The sequence below is a fragment of the Mugil cephalus genome, chromosome 7 (genome assembly GCF_022458985.1).
Source record: "Mugil cephalus isolate CIBA_MC_2020 chromosome 7, CIBA_Mcephalus_1.1, whole genome shotgun sequence".
Lineage (NCBI taxonomy): Eukaryota > Metazoa > Chordata > Actinopteri > Mugiliformes > Mugilidae > Mugil > Mugil cephalus.
In genome coordinates this window covers 22,781,710-22,798,711 of record NC_061776.1, presented here as the reverse complement: position 1 = coordinate 22,798,711, position 17,002 = coordinate 22,781,710, and the positions used below count along the sequence as shown (strand labels likewise).

Below are 17,002 nucleotides of genomic sequence, written 5' to 3'. Positions count from 1 at the left end.
ATCACAGTACTAGAGACAGTTTGTTTCTCCTGTGGACCTCAACTGGTTCAAACCCTCATCTCAAGCTCTGGCTTTACTTCTTCACATCGGGGAATCTATATGATAGACTCTGCTCTGTTTTTCCATGAATGTCTCTCTAACTGCCAGCCACACAATCAAGACGATCTGCTGCTGTTCAAACCAAGTGTCAGAATATGGAAGAAAGGTGACTTAAGTGACTTTGAACGGACATGAGGAAGACTGGCTACAGCAGTGTTAATGGTTCAGGCTGCTGGTGGTGAAATGAAGTGGGGGGTGTTTTCTTGGGACACTCCGGACCCCTTAGTACCAACTGAGTATTGTTTAAACCATGGACCATGTCCATCCCTTTACCACCACAGTGGACCCATCTTCTGATGGCCACTTCCAGCAGGATAATATGCAATTTTGCAAAGCTAAAATCATCTCTAACTGGCTTCTTGGACATGACAAAATCAGTTCACTGTACTCAGATGATCTCCACACTCATTAGACCTCCATCCAGAAGAGCATCTACAAGATTTGTCGGTATCTGCTGAAGCAACTGTCTCATCACATCATGTCAATATGGACCAAACAAATATTTCTTTCTAACACTTTGATGCATCTATTCCACAAAGAATTAAGACAGTTCTGAAGCCAAAACCGGGCAAAACTCCATATCAGCAGGCGTAGCTGATAAGATGGCCAGTGAATGTGTTTCTGCAAGTATCTACCTGTTCAAATGTTCTTGAGCAACACACTGAGGCCATATCAGCTCTTGACCTCTGAGCTTCTGTAGCAGAGAAAGAATTTCTACAAAGGTGAACACTGTAGCAGTTTTTTTTAATGCTTTTCTCTTCATCAGACGATGTGGAGAAAACATACGTGCAAATTATCCTCCATTCTATTTTTCACCAAGAGACATTTGTTTTAGAGTGAGTCTTCTCTGTCTGCAGTTTTCTGTCTCACTCTCAGTAACTGTTCTGCTTTTTTCCCCGTGGTCCAGATTTCTACGCCACTGTTTTGATCTTGACTCTCTTGCACACGCACTGTGTGTCTGCACTGTGTGATGCATCTCTTCCTGTGTTAAAGTCGGTCGTGCAGGTCGAGAGCCAAAACGGCACTCATCAGGTCCTTCCACTGAGGATTTTGCATGTGTGTTTGCGCATGTCCATACATCTACACGGGTGTGTCCGTTTGCATGTTTGCATGTGTGCATGTTATACAGCCTGCATTGATGTGTGATTTGCCAATCTCTGATTTTTTTTTTTTTTTTTTTTTTTTTTTTGATGTGTTTGTGTGTGGGTAGGGACTGTTCCTTAGAAATTTGTCTTGGCTATACTGCAGGCCTGCAATTTCCTCTTTCCCCCTCCCCTCCTTTTTTTGGAGCAGTAGCAGTGGGACTTCTTTTTACCATTTTATTCTCAAATGTAACAGTTCCGACGAATTTCACTAGTAATGACATGGGTTTTGCACAGGAACTTTACTGAAAGTTTGCATGACGTGTGTGTGTGTGTGTGTTATGCACTGAGGTAACGATTCCAAGATGCCTATTTGAACAGAAAACACATCTGGAGAGAAGAAGGAGAAGGGTTTTAAAAAGAAAGAAAATGGGATGTAACATTACAATATCATTGCATTTATTTTTAAACTTTTCCGGTTTAGGTGGAAAGTATCTTGAAGAAGTAAATCACTTTTATGCATGAGCAGACAATTGGAGATCTTAGGGAAGAGTGATAAATAACCTCCAGTGCTTTGTGTGTCTGCGCTGGCTCCAGACGACTTGAAAGTGGGTCTTGTGTTTGAATCTGTGTGCCTTCATATTTTACTATGTTTTGTTTTTATGTTGCGTTGTGTTTTTCTTGCATATGTGCGCAAAAGATCTGCAAAAGATCGAGAAAGAAGCTGCTACAGAGTGGAGCTGTTTATAATTCTGGCACTCGTTATGTAGAAATCCCCCCAGACTGAAATGCTCTTTTTGTCCGTGTGAGAGAAATAAGGAGAAAAAAAAAAGTAAGATGTGTGTGTGAGAAAGAGGGAAACATGCAAAGAAAGGAGAAAGAAAGAGAGGGATAGAGTGAGAGAGAGGGAGAAATTGGTTTACTCCATTTGGGAGGAAGAATCATTCCTATTCTATGAGTCACAATTTTAAGAGAGAGAACAGCCCTCCGTCTCCCTCCACCTCCACATCTCTCCATCACACGCACGCACGCACACACACACACTCCTCCACTCCCTTCTTGTTCTCTTTTTAAGGGAAAAACCCTTCCCTGGCCAAGACAGAAAGAAGAGCTTAAAAGTAATAACTCTGGTCAGCAGCTGGCCTTCTCCTCCTTCTCCTTCTCCTCCTCCTCCTCATCCTCCTCCTCCTCCTCATCTTCTTTTCTATCGCAACACTTCTATTCATGTCTGAAAAATTTTGACTACTGTCTCACCTTCAACCCCCTCTAAAAAGTTCTGATTTTCCGTAAGTTTAACACTGTTGGATGATAAGGTGTTTTTCTGGGAAACTTCCCAGGTTTACAAACAGGTCTCTGGGTAATTTCACGGTTATTCACATCAGCATCTTCACACTCATTTATTCCAAAAGTCTTCTTCATCTCCAGAGCGGAGGACGTGGGGGTGATTTGAACATGATTTAGAGGCCTTTTTTCCTGTCATGCCTCCTGTGTTCTGGGCTGGAAAACATATCAGTGGGATTGTTACTGGTTACTGCATGTGGCAGCCATGGCTGGTTCTGTACACCACATCTAACATGGCATAATCGGCGATGTTGAAATGAAATTTAAAAAAAATTGCTTTATGTCCGCACGTGTCTGCGCAGATGTGTGCATTCATGGGAAATCCTCTAAAAGCTGAGACCTCCCACTGTGCACAAACACTTTTACACACGTAAATAGGGAAAGGGTTAAGTGAAGTACCTACGTATGTATAAACATGGTAGGCAGACTCGATGGACAGCCTGCCAGTGTTTACACCAGGTGTAAACTCCTCTTGCTGGCCTTACTAATTGCAAACAGACCACCAGACACATGCAAGGGGAGGTTGTGAGTGTGTGTTTATGGGTATGGGGGAGTTAAGTCTGCTCTTTATCCTGTTCTATTTCTCTCTGAACCGCCACATGTAAAAGATTAAAAGTGAAAACCTCCTCAATGCTCTATCTCCAGGACATGAAAGCTCAGTGTATCCCCAGGACAATGCCATGTGTTCCACAGTGGGCCACCTCCATAAGACGGTCACGTCGCCCCATACTAAACTGACATCTGTGGTAGATAGAGCCCAGCTTGGACCTCTCTTTTGCGCTGAAGTTTACTAATGGTGCAATAGACTTCCAAGGGCACACGCACGCGCACGCTCACGTGTTCCAGCAGAGCCACGGCGCCCCCAAGCGGGCGGCTCTATGCACTAAGGTCGCGCCGTGCGTTTAGAGGAGGAGGGATCAGTGCTTGTGGCTGGGGCTGGACCGGGACAGGAGTGCGGACGGACGGCTCTTCTGCGCGAAGGAAACGCGCATCCAGGACTTTATTTCCCATTTTCTTCTCCTACATCCCCCTTTCTGTCTCGGCTTTATCTCCAGATGAGATGAGGACATAATCAACAGGGGATCAGCTGCTTAAGAAGTTTTGAAGTAGTAAAGAGTTCGGGTAAGCTGCACTTTTACGCACAAACAATGTGCCAAACATTTTATGTCTTTCTCCACTTTTTTTTTTTTCCTGTGTGCATCTTTCCCTCTTGTTAGCTGTCGCTCTTCTGTCTTAATAGTCACTCGAATTTACTGAAATGATTTGTCTTCTTGTCTAAACCAAACTGCTTTGCGAACTAAGTTGGATAGGCTACAAAGCACCTAGAAACTCCGCAAACTGTTTACTAAAACAGACAAAAGAACAAAAAGAACAAAAGAGCTCTGCCTGTCGTGCAGTCATCTCCGTGCATTTCCCATGATATTTACCTGTGCACTGGTGAAATGCTATGAGGAGTTCCACCAACGCTGGTGGACCAGACTATGGGAGAGAAGTGGGTTCATCTGTAGGAGCGACTCCTCCGCAGCTCGGAGCCGTCTGTCCGCTAGAGGGAGCCACAGCAAAGGGTTGGGTGGCGTTCAAATTTACCACTGTCAATCAAAAGGGGAAGCCTAAAATCATCGGCCTGAAAACGTCCTTAGCGGTAAAGCTGAAGAAAAACAGAAGAAAGTGTTGTTTGTGTTGGGCCTCCCATTGGCTGTCATGTGTTTTGTTGTGCAGATGTGTGCTCAGCTGGTAGAAAATGATTCGATTATGTGATTTGGAATGGAAATTATATTAGAGTTGTTTTCTCTGATTTGGCTGATTTTTACAGTATCCAACAATATGTTGCAGTGGGCAATAGTGGGCAGGTTGCTCAGGCTGGTGTAAAGTGATGGACACCACAGACAGGCTTTTTTTGTTCACATTGTTATTGCCCTCCGGAGGCCTTGCTTTGCCACACAGTCACAGGGTCAGATTATTTTTAGTGTCCTAGAGAATCAACCATTACAAGTCAACTGAAAGTTGTGTGTCAGCTTGTTTGTGCACAATTTGATGACCGTAAATGTGCACTGCAAAAAAAAAAAGTCACCACCTGGATTTAACTAAACAAATAGATACAAGCCTCCTATTGGATAATTACTGCATGGGTGACTATCTTTCAGCGGGCAGCAAGTTATTTAACCGCAATGAGTAGCTTCTCATTTCAAAGAAACATCCTGTGGTCGTGGAAAAGATTTGTTTTGTTTGAGAAGAGTCAAATCATTGTTATGCATCAAGAAGAGAACACATCTAAGGAGACTGAAACAGGAACCACTAGAATTGGGTTATGAACTGTCCAACACATTATTAAAAACTGCAAGGACAGTGGGGAACCATCATCTTCGAGGAAGAAATGTGGTCGGAAAAGAATCTAGATTGATTGTGACCGGCGATCACTTAAAAGTTTGGTGAAATCAAATTGAAGAAAAACAACAGTAGAACTCAGGACTCTGGAGCAATGGAAGAAGGTCATGTGGTCTGATGAGTCCAGATTTACTCTGTTCCAGAGTGATGGGGCATCAGGGTAAGAAGAGAGGCAGATGAAGTTATGCACCATCATGCCTAGTATCTGCTGTACAAGTCTGAGGGGCAGTGCTATGATCTGGGGTTGCTGCAGTTGATCAGGTCTAGATTCAGCAACATTACTCAGTCCAAATAATGAGGTCAGCTGACTACCTGAATATACTGAATGACCAGGTTATTATACCAATGGAGTTTTTCTTCCCTGGTGGCACAGGCATATTCCATGATGACAATGTCAGGATTCATGGGGCTCAAACTGTGAAAGAGTGGTTCAGGGAGCATGAGACATGAGAATCTTTGTCATGTGCTGGAGAAGGTTTTGCTCAGTGGTCAGACTCTCCCATCATCAGTACAAGATCTTGGTGAAAAATTAATGCAATACTGGATGGAAATAAATCTGGTGACAGTGCAGAAGCTTCTTATCGAAACAGTGCCACAGTGAATGCTACTGTAATCAAAGTTAAAGGTGGACCAATGAAATATTAGAGTGTGTGACCTTTTTTTTGACGGCAACTTATTTTGGCCAGGCAGTATATTTTGCAATGTACATACCTGAAATGATAAAAAGGCTGGAAGAAGGAGTTTTGGCCTTCCGTGGTAAAATGTGCTGTGTGGATTTGTATCATCCTCCACCTGGTGAGTCAAAGTGTCTGTGAAGATTCTCAAGCATCCAGGTTATGGTACATCTGTGACAAACCCCTTTCAATCTGACCGTGGAAGCATGTAAACCTGGTTTGATGTGAGATTGATGTGAGAGTGGGGGAAAAGATTTCCCCACTCTCACATCTTGTGAGACAAAAATGTGAGACTTATTATGTCTAATCAATCTCTGGTCCCCAGATATTTACAGAGTCATTTTCATGTCATCACCATCACATAACAGAATGGCATGTGATGTAATAACAAGTTAATCACTTCCTATTTCTTGGACTTGGACGTTGTACTAGCCAATTCGAGAATGTGTCACACTCAGGCAACTAATAACTTTCACTGTACATCCTGAGTTGTTTTGGTTAACAACATGTAAAGGTTTGTGTCCAGTTTTATGTAACAACTGTCAATGATGGGACAAATGTTAGTTAATGTTCGGTCACTTACTCTAGTTTTGGTTGTTTCCCTTAATATCTTCAGAAAAACCATAAACCATGTCAGACTCATGTGATGCTTTTGAATTTATTACATAACTGTGTGGCAGCCATTTTGTTCCCTGAGCAGCACTCAGACATTTGTTTGTGGGTCTGTTAAACTGATACCAGAGGCAGAATGGAGATAAAGAAAATTGAATTGAAAGTTGAAGAAAATTTTGAGAATTCATTTTAAGAATAATACACCAGGTGAAATACTATATATCTGACTCTATTGCTTCAGAAGGTCTTTTTTTTTTTTTTTTTTTTTTACCACTGTCCTGGATTCTTTGTTTGGGTTTTTGGAAGCCCGTGTGTCTTTACAATATATGAATTTTATTTTGTCTTAATGTGTTAGATTATTATTATTATTTTTTTTTAATTACTCATCGGAGGAAATCAAACAAATTCTTTTTTACTCAGGAGTGTTGTGTCTTTCTGCGTCAGACAGGAGAAGAGGAAGATGCTGGGGTTAGAGGTCATCGTGCTCTGCCTTCTTTTTGGAGCCCTGACTCAAGGCCAGACTGTGGACTGCCCAGACAGTGAGTGTCATGAAACTGAACTCCTCACAGCCACAATAGCGGCACGACACATTTGTCTTTAAATACAAAGTTATGTTCCATGGAGGTTTAAGTATGCTTTATCTGTATGTATGTTTTCTCCAGAGAAGCATAGGTGCCCCATAGACGTGTACTTCACCATCGACACATCAGAGACCATCGCCCTGCAGGAGTCACCACCTGGAGCACTGGTGGAAAGCATCAAGGTCAATCTTATAATTCTTTTACTTAAATCTTAGAAACATAAAATATGTTATCTGGAGAGTGTCACCATTTCTAAACAGCACACTGCATGTGTTGTTGCTATAGCAATTCACTGAAGAGTTTGTAAATCGTTTGGAAGATGAGGAAATCAGGGGAGTGGTGCAAATCAGCTGGAGCATAGGTGGACTGCACTTCTCTCAGACACAAAGAGTTTTCAGCAACTTCACAACCAAGAGTGAATTCGTCAGGGTGAGTAACATACACACACACACACACACACACACACAACACACACACACTTTTAAAAAAATGTTTAAATCATTTGTTCAGATTTAATTTGGGAATAGATTTTGGTTCCCTTTGGATTAAGCCAGTACAACTATTCATTCTAGGTACAGCTCTTTTAACTCTCCAGCACTACAGTACGAAAGCAATATATAATATACCAAGTTTGTAATCCAGACTTTGTGTGTCAACATGTCCATGCCTCCAGGGTGTCAGGAGGATCAATTATCTGGGAAAGGGCACCTTCACTGATTGTGCCCTCAAAGCCATGACGGAGAAGATGCTGAGCTCAACCACAGACCCCACACCCCTCCGATTTGCTGTGGTCATCACTGATGGCCACGTGACTGGAAACCCGTGTGGGGGCATCAAGGTGGCAGCAGAGGAGGCTCGCGAGAAGGGCATCAGGATGTTTGTCGTGGCAGCAGCATCAAAGAATATTGAGGAGACAGCCTTGAGGGAGATTGCCAACTCTCCAGCGACCGTCTATAGGAGGGAATTCATGGCTGTGGATCTGAGCCAGGGCAGAGCCATCATAGACACAGCCACTGCTGACCGCATTATCAAGACAATGGTAACACACAAATACACAAACATTCCCAAATGAAATATGTCTGTTAACTCTTCTGGTTACATTGTGTTTCTTTTGTCTTCACAGAAACATGTGGCATACACAGAGGTGAGACATAGCTAGTGATCAAACATATCATCAAACTCAGGGTCGGACATTCGTCTGCTCTTATGTATCATTACTGATTGTTTCTCCTCATGCCTTATTCAACACAGTGTTACAAAGTGTCCTGTCTGGAGACCGAAGGGCCTACTGGTCCGAAAGGGCACAGAGGGCAGAAAGTGAGTTTTAAACACACACACACACACACACACACACTTACAGCAATTACTTACAAGACATTTTCATTGTCATATATCGTTTTTCCTCTTCACACTCTTTGACTGTAGGGAGCTAAAGGAGACAATGGCGATCCAGGAATAAAAGGAGACAGGGGTCGTCCAGGAGACCCCGGTATTGAGGGTCCCATTGGTCAGCCCGGTATTAAAGTAAGAAGCATGAATTCACCCTGAATTCACTTCACTATAACTACTATTAACACTGTATGTTTAAGACTGTATTATGACATTCATTTTCTCGTCTCCTTAGGGTGAACCAGGTCTCAAGGGCGAAAAGGTGGGTCATCATTTTCCATTTCAGTGGATCCAAATGTTCACAAAAACGATATTCAATAATAGCAAAGTCCGTCAAAAGGTGCTGGTAATCTGTTAATGCATTATACATCTTCTGTCTGATCACAGGGAGAGATCGGTACTCAGGGGAAAAAGGTATGTGTTTTTTTGTTTGTTTTTTTAAATTGCTTAGCTTTGTATCAGATATCGTTGATACTAAACAGCGATTTGTCTCATTTTATTCTTCCCTTTTTGTCAATAGGGTGTGGCTGGCATTGCAGGACGCAACGGGACGGATGGGCAGAAGGTAGACTTTTGAAAGAACGACCTTTCATTTTTATAGGAATTTTCTCAAAACTTAGTTGTGCATTTTGATATTCTTTTGTAATGTAGTTATTTCCCATTGTCTTCTTGATTTTAGGGTAAAATTGGACGGATTGGCGCTCCAGGCTGCAAAGGAGACCCAGGCGACAGAGTATGACATTGGATACAATTTAAAGCTACTTGTACAATATTGTGCTGTGTTATGATCTATTTATGGTCTGTGTTTCATTATTTGCAGGGTCCTGAGGGTCACCCTGGAGACGTTGGTGATCGTGGTCTTCCAGGAACGAATGGAGAGAAGGTACACTTTTTAACTCTCTTGTGGTGTAAAAACACAATTCACTGTCCTTCCATCCAGTGATTAAACTCTGATTAATTGTCTGCAGGGAGATCCTGGACGCCCTGGAAGACCTGGTCTTTCTGGCTCATCTGGAGACCCTGGACCAAAGGTAAACCAGGACACAGAGGCAGGGATCCCTGCCCTTCGCTGGTACGGAGTAAAAGGTCAGAGGTCGTCATAAAAGGCTAATCTCTGGTGTATCATCTGCAGGGAGAGAGGGGAGGTGATGGATCACCTGGTCTTCCTGGAGTGAAAGGACCACAAGTAAGATCCATCACTACTGATAAATACAAGATATACAAAATTCCGTGCATCATGTGACTCATCTGTGTGTTTTGTTTTCTAGGGGGAACCTGGAAAGCCAGGAATCAAAGGCGAGCCAGTAAGACTACTTAATTCACTTGCAGTTAATCTCCTCTTTGTCTTTATGCTGTCTCGTAGCTTCAACGGCTCTTGTTTTCCAGGGGAGAAGAGGAGACTATGGACCAAAGGGTGGACAAGGGCCAGATGGCACTAAGGGGGAAAAGGTATGAATCACTTTCACCGTGGCATATGTTTGGAACATTTCATTTTGTTTTGTTGTGAACGTTTTGCACGAGGTTTCAACTTACTTATGTTCAGGTGCACTTCAGTTATGCCCCACTAGGTGACTGATGGCTGATTTGTCTGTTTCAGGGTGAAATGGGATCAGAGGGCCCAAGAGGACTTGCAGGCGAAACAGGAAACAAAGGATCAAAGGTAGCAGGAACTAAAGCGCTGTATGTTCGTAAGTGCGTCATGCACCTCTGTTGCACCTGTTGCCAACTTTCTCTTCTCCAAACAGGGAGACAGTGGCTTGCCAGGACCCAGAGGACCAGCAGGGCCGCCAGGAGAGCAAGGGAAAAATGTGGGTCACATACGGGAATTGAATCAAAAAAATGTCTTTTAAGGCACATAACCTCAGCCAGTTTGCTTTAACACTGTTCATATTGTAGGGTACAAGAGGTGATGCTGGTGATGCTGGACCAAGAGGAGACCCTGGTCAGTCTGGACCGAAGGTTAGTAGCTTGCGTGAATGTCTCTATAGCAGGTGTGGGGGTGGATGTGCTCTACTTTGTCTTCACTGTTTGTCCGTTTCCATTCAGGGAGACCCTGGAAGGCCTGGCTTTAGCTATCCTGGAACAAGGGGGAAAACTGTAAGACTTAAATTCATTAACTCTCCTTCATTTTCTAGCTTGAGGGATATTGACTGTAGCTGACTCAAATTTTACCTGCTGGTCTGCAGGGCGAGAGAGGAGAAAAGGGCAATCTTGGACCTCGTGGCAGCAGAGGAGACTGTGGACAAAAGGGCGAGCCAGGAAATAAAGGAGGTCCAGGAGAACCAGTAAGTAACTCCTTGTGGCTGGTTGTGTCCTCCCACTTGAGGAAAAGTTATATGTATTGTTATGTATTTGTAATTTCGTTGCTTACAACAGGGTGAGCCAGGGCCCCCGGGTGAACCTGGACCAAGAGGACGGAGAGGAGAGCCTGGCCGTGACGTAAGTGTGTCAAACCTTCATATATAGGTGCTTTCCGACATTCTGACACAGTACAGATTAATCAAAAATAAAATGCGACTTGTAAAATCTTAACACTTATGTGTTCATTAATTTATCAATACACTAACTGGGCAAAGCAGGGTGTGATTGTTTTATGATGTCTTGCTCTACAGGGCGATCCTGGCCCAGAGGGAGATCCAGGTCTCTCTGTAAGAACATTCATCTCATCACAGTTTTATCACGTAAACAAAACTTCACAGAGTTAACAATGGATATAATGATGCTTTTTTTTGCTTCCTTTAGGAATGTGACGTCATGAACTACATCAGAGAGACATGTGGCTGTTGTGGTGAGTTTAGCTACTGCTAGATGACCATGCATAATCTAAATAAGTCTGTCTGATCCTTACAGTCTGTGTTTTTATCTCCAGACTGTGAGAAACGCTGCGGCGCTCTGGACATTGTGTTTGTTATTGACAGCTCAGAGTCAGTGGGTCTCACTAACTTCACCCTGGAGAAAAACTTTGTCATCAACACCATCAACAGATTGGGATCCTTTTCCAAAGACCCTGAATCAGAGACAGGTGGATATGCTAATTATAATGTACTATGACATGTACTGTACATGTACATGTACATGTACATGTATTTCCAAGATGGCTGCCCGTCAACTAGACCATGTAATAACGCTGTCACTTTGATTCCCAGGCACAAGGGTAGGAGTTGTTCAGTACAGTCACAGTGGAACCTTCCAAGCCATACGGCTCAACGACCCCAAGATCGACTCACTCTCTGCTTTCAAGGTCTCATTAACACACAGACAGACACAAACACATGTAGATAGCCTGAAATGTATTTTTATGGCGTCGCACAGACAGTTCTTCAGTCGGTTTTGTCCATATGCTTCTTAATTAATCAAGGCTGATCGGATGCAATCTCTGTCAACACACGTAAGGCAGACTGAAGCCATCATTGTTCCATATGTGTACAGGTCCCATTTGTCAGTGCATAGAAACTGGTGTGCAGACCATGGTAGGCCCAGTATTACGCGTTTGTGCGACCATTTTTCTCCTCAATGAAAAGCCTCATGAAAATATACTGTAGTAACCAACAATGAAAATCCAATGTGCAGCCAGAAATGCTAACTATAACACCAAATGTTTTTAGTGCACAGGTATAAATACTTCTCAACGAACGTAGTTTTTGCTCCTGTAGAGCAAATGTCATGTTCAAAGGACCCACTTAGCCCTTTTTTGGCGGAAATTTATCTACTATATATATTTATGCCTGTTTATACTGGTGTACATGTTCAGTAAGAATCACTGAACTTGGTAAACAAGGTAGGGGACTTACTTCGACCACTGAACTTACTGTTATTTTTGGTAATTTTATTTAAAACTCACCCTTGGTGTTCTGATGTCTGGTTTGGTGCCACCAGCACCTGGCACCATCCTGACAGTGCCCGACTTTGCCTTTTTGTGTAATCCAAAAATAGACAAAGAATTGAATTGTCCGCGGAGTTGAGTGACTTGTGATGGTACCCACCTGTCACTTACCGAGCCAATGTTTTTAATTATACCTAAATTTGAACATTAATATAAATTAAATTAGTGAGATAAATAAAACAGACTCCTGTACAGTTGTTATAGCTGGACAATAGCTGACCAAACTGGTTCTCATGCTAGACTGATTTATGTCTCCTATAAAGTTGGACATTTTAACATTTTCTCAACCTTGGAGTCTTTTGCTTGGTTTTATCCTCTTAGTTACAATAGTTGATAAAAAGGAACAAGAATATAATTTCTTATAGCAAGTTAGTTTACCCTGACAGCTGAATGTAAAACTTTTCACATCATATAAACCTTGCCGTGTATACCACAGCATACAGACCGTCACTCACACCCTGTCCCCTCCACTGTTCAGGATGCAGTGAAGCGCTTAGAGTGGATTGCTGGAGGAACGTGGACTCCATCCGCCCTGAAGTATGCTTACGACAACCTGATCAGGGACAGCCGCAGAGCCAAAGCTAACGTCACCGTTGTTGTTATCACTGACGGACGCTTTGACCCGAGAGACGACGATAAGCTGCTCACCTACCTCTGCAGGTGCCACTGGGGCTGTGTTTAAGATTTAGGACCAAAAAAAAAAAAAAAAATCTCACGCTTGCTTGTGTTTGTGTGTCTTGCTGCATGTGAGCAGTGATCCCAGTGTAGATGTGAGCGCCATCGGTATCGGAGACATGTTTGAGCAAATTGAGGAGAATGAGAGTCTGCAGAGCATCGCCTGCCAGAGGAGTGGAAGGGTGATGGGCATGAGACGCTTCGCGGACCTTGTGGCTGAGGAGTTCATTGACAGGATTGAGACTGTGCTCTGCCCAGGTAATCCCACATCGTAGCAAGCATCATGTTAAACATGTCCATAGTGGAATATGAGAAGCAATTTTGTTCTTAGTTATCTGTCTTTGACGTTATCTCTATCTTTACTTTAGAACCAACCATCGTATGCCCGGATCTGCCTTGCAAATCAGGTAAGATTTTTAAATACAGTGTAAGATGAAGTCTTGTCCTTGTGTCCTTTTCTGAAAATTTTGCTATCTCAGCATCTAGGCCTCGGTATCCAACTCAGTTAAGGGTCAGTATGCTTCAGATGAAGTATTTGTCAAACAATGTGTCAGACTTCAAGTGGATGTGGCCTTTTTTCCTCTCCCTGGGTCTCCTTTCATTACTTTTGCTTGTACAAAAAAGAAAGCAACAGAATGTCTCTTAGGTGAGACTTTTAACCTCAGCACACCGTGCACCTTTCCATGATAGCAGCCGTTTCACACCCACATTAGAGGGTGGCCATTCACTCCTTTTGATCTCTGTCTGACAAACTTTGTACTGACTAGTTTGTTTGAAGCATAATGATACAATTACAATCTGACTTCTTTACCATTGACCTTCATTTATTCTGTGGCAGTTTAACCATTTGGCAGTAAACATCAAACTTTAGAGCAGCTCGGTGAACCGTGGCTGTGTTGATGCGTCGCATAAGTGGGATCCCGCCCACAGTGTTATTCCGCCCACTTGTTACAGGAGGGGGCATCCCTGTGGGCCCGGCCCCACACCCCTGGAGGCCACTGGCCGAGGAAGGCAGCCCCTCACAGGTCCCCACCTCTTTGGAGGCGGTGGCCGGCCTACTGAGCGGCCTGAGTGAGCAGCAGTACGGGGCTGGCGTGGCAACCATGGCGTACACCGCCCAGAGAGCCAAACTCGCCCAAGGAGCGGACAGGCAGCAATGGACCCAACTGTTCATCGACTCCTTCAAATATGTCTATGGGGACATTATGGGAGACCCAGAGAAGGCCATGGGACTTTGCTAATGCTAATGTGCTAACCTTGCTACCTCGCCATTATGGATGCCAGTGACTAATAAGCTTACTGCTGGACATTGAACAGATTTTATTAAAATAGTTGGCATTATACACCTGGGCTGATGCAAAAGAATCGCATGATATGACGCTGGTCCTGTCATAAACTTTCAGAGCAGCCTTATGTATAGTGACTGACGGGCCAAAAGTTTAAATCTGGGTTCGGGGTGCTATATTTAGTCATAGAATATTTCTAAATTGGCGTCTCTCAGAGAAGCATGTCTGTTAGAAATATATACATATCACTTATCCATCTTAGTGGAAGAGCATTTTCCATTCATATGGGAAAGGCATTTCTTTCATTTGTTGGAGGCAGATTCTTCTGTGGAGCCATTCATGTTACTCTTGTACAATGTACAGTGGCTCCCTGGTGAAGTCTCATTTCCACTGTGAATCACAAGCTCTCTGAATCACCCTGTGCCATTTTGTTTTTGCTGTTTTGCACAAATCCATGGTTACAGCCGTCACCCTTTTCCATGCGGATGATTCATGTTGGTGAACGGCTATTACATGTGGAAAATATCTGGTTTCATACATCCCACAGTATACTGTATATGAGTCAGACGTTGGTGTATGTTAGGTTAATGGACTTGGCACTGACAATGAAGGAACCATTGTATGTCTCGCCATTGATTGCTGCATGTTTTTTTGCGCATGTAGCTCGGCTTGTAAAGTAGGATGACATGAGGGAAATTACCACAGAGTGGCTTCAACTCAAATGTTATTGTGTTAGATCCGTGACTGCAACTTGCTAATGTGAACAATATTGTTTTAAATAAAATGGTATGTATTCATGTTTTATGTTGCCTCAAGAGAATAAAATGATAGCAAGCTAAAACAGTGTTTTCTTGATGAGGCCATTCCTGGTCTGAGAAGGTTTTTTTTTTTTTTTTTAAATAATCAAACAGCTGGACTGCAGCTAGCATGTATTGAATAGCAGCATGTTACAATATATTTTTTTTTACTGCCTTTGACTTCAGAGCATCTGTTCTCCAGGTGTAGCTCACTGAACACCACATGTTGTGTTTATATGTGTGTCTGTTCCAGAGCCTGCTGTGGCTAGCTGTGTCCAGCGGCCCGTGGATGTGGTGTTCATGCTGGATGGTTCTGAGAGAATGGGACTGGAGAACCACCGCAGGGCCAAAGAGTTCATTGCGAATGTGGCCAACCGCCTCATCCTGGCCAAGGGCGAGAAAGACGAGAGGAATGCCCGCTTGGCTTTGGTGCAGTACGGCAGCCCCACAGAACAGAGGGTGGAGTTCATTCTGACACACAATCTTACAGTGATCTCTAACTCACTGGCAGCTGTTACCTACATGGATTCCTCTTCTGCTTTGGGCAGTGCCATCATCCATGCTGTCAACAATGTGGTGTTTAAGGTATGTCAAATGTGCACATTTTACTGACTTGCTGTTTGTTTTTGTTTTTTTAATAAAAACCTACACTGTAGGTGGGTAAATTGTGACAGATATCATGTTTTGAGTTCATTTTTTTGTGTTTCTCTTAGTTTTGTGATACCACACTCAGGGATCAGTTAATTGAACTCACTCTCCTGCTTATCTTAACTAATTTTAAATGTAAAATCACATTTATTTAATTCAGACTGACTGTAAAACCAACAACTTGCTTGGCAGCATTCCTGGCAATGTTACTGCCAAGATAACATGTCATTAAAGCGCCTTTAATTTTTGTATCATTCACACAAACAAACATAAAAATAACAGTTTGTGATTTACTCACTGTTTTGCACTGTTCACCTCTTTAAACTAAGCTCCTTGCTTAAAAGTATGCCCTGTCTTTAATGCTGTGTTTGTAGACCGGTGGCTCTAGAGCAGAGCGCTACACACGCCGCAACGCTGAGGTGTCCTTTGTGTTCATCACCGATGGCATCACAGCCAGCGATCAGCTGGATGAGGGTGTGAGTGCCATGAAGAGAGCAGGGGGCGTTCCCACTGTAATCGCCATGGGAACCGACCTTGATGAAGAGGTGCTCCATAAGGTGTCACTCGAGGATTCGTCGGCCATCTTTAGAGGAGACGACTACTCCATGCTGAACAAACCCGCATTCTTGGAGCGCTTCATCCGTTGGATATGCTAGTGAGGAACTGTAACCCTACACTGTTGAGTTAAAATGCATAGGGTGAAAGAAGGACCAGCTCCTTCAGTGTAACGTAAACACACAAAAATGATCATTATCATTACTGGATGCAAGGCACTGAGACGCCTTTTTATGGGTGAAGATTCATTTAGCTACAAAAACCTGAACAATCCATGCAGGACCGACACATACATACACAAAGACATACAGTCAACATTTGTAACTTGCTTAGTCTGTTATCTGTGGTCAGCACAGCACCAAAGACACTCATAACTATCCCAGAGCAGAGGTGTATGATTATTGAATGTGTACCAAACAAATTGTAGGCTTTATTTTGTTTTTGTTTTTTACTTTGTACGGATTTACAGTTTGCAGAAACAGTCACTTCCTCCCCCTCTCTTTCTGTCTCTCTCTCTCTGTCTCTATGTGGATCTTGCACTCTCTCCTCACAAAGTCAATATTTGCATTTAAAGGTGCTAAAATAGAATAAAAGGGCAAAGCCATTTGTCTGGTTCTGAAACCTTTTTTCTGTCATATTTTTGTGTAATTGCTGTAGTTCATTCAGGTTGTTAAAACATGTAGACGTGTCTTATCCGGGGAGGGAAAATAAAAGATCAGAAAATTTCCCACATCCCCATAAATCACATATCACATAGTTAAAATACACATACACACAAAAATGGAAGTAACAATACTGTAAACAAGACGAAGAACTCCTAATAAAACCTAATGTTGTGACCCCAACACCGTCTTTTGTGTTTGCACTAAATATGTGTCCTGTGAGCATTTGTCTCTGCAATTATATTAATGTGACATGTGTTTCAAATAATCAGCTTTAAGCGAGTAAAGAAAAAAAAAAAAGATCAGAAATGTGATTCTATCATTTACTGCAAT

At 42.9% G+C, this 17,002-nt stretch overlaps 1 protein-coding gene across 2 annotated transcripts; it reads left to right on the top strand.

Annotated features, from left to right (window-relative positions):
• The first annotated feature begins 3,426 nt into the window (after positions 1-3,426).
• On the top strand, positions 3,427-16,852 carry col6a2 (collagen, type VI, alpha 2). Of its 2 annotated transcripts, XM_047589131.1 has the most exons (32): positions 3,437-3,644; positions 6,638-6,732; positions 6,856-6,956; positions 7,060-7,203; positions 7,448-7,813; positions 7,898-7,918; positions 8,026-8,091; positions 8,200-8,298; positions 8,399-8,425; positions 8,551-8,577; positions 8,684-8,728; positions 8,843-8,896; positions 8,984-9,046; positions 9,132-9,194; positions 9,296-9,349; positions 9,432-9,467; positions 9,550-9,612; positions 9,761-9,823; positions 9,909-9,971; positions 10,060-10,122; positions 10,210-10,260; positions 10,350-10,448; positions 10,540-10,602; positions 10,776-10,811; positions 10,906-10,951; positions 11,033-11,185; positions 11,310-11,404; positions 12,525-12,706; positions 12,801-12,979; positions 13,090-13,128; positions 15,058-15,389; positions 15,827-16,852. In XM_047589131.1, exons 2-32 carry the CDS (start codon positions 6,654-6,656, stop codon positions 16,106-16,108), a joined length of 3,054 nt encoding a protein of 1,017 aa, XP_047445087.1. In that variant the 5' UTR covers positions 3,437-3,644; positions 6,638-6,653; the 3' UTR covers positions 16,109-16,852. The 2 variants fall into 2 exon arrangements, with proteins under 2 accessions (XP_047445088.1, XP_047445087.1); XM_047589132.1 differs by lacking the exons at positions 15,058-15,389; positions 15,827-16,852 and adding an exon at positions 13,676-14,910 and having other exon boundaries at positions 3,427-3,644.
• Positions 16,853-17,002: the final 150 nt, after the last annotated feature.

Coding starts and splice junctions, on each gene's coding strand:
- col6a2 (XM_047589131.1), top strand. CDS start 6,654: ATGCTGGGGTTAGAGGTCATCGTGCTCTGCCTTCTTTTTGGAGCCCTG. Junction 6,733..6,855: donor GACTGTGGACTGCCCAGACA/GTGAGTGTCATG, acceptor TGTTTTCTCCAG/AGAAGCATAGGTGCCCCATA. Junction 7,919..8,025: donor AACATGTGGCATACACAGAG/GTGAGACATAGC, acceptor TATTCAACACAG/TGTTACAAAGTGTCCTGTCT.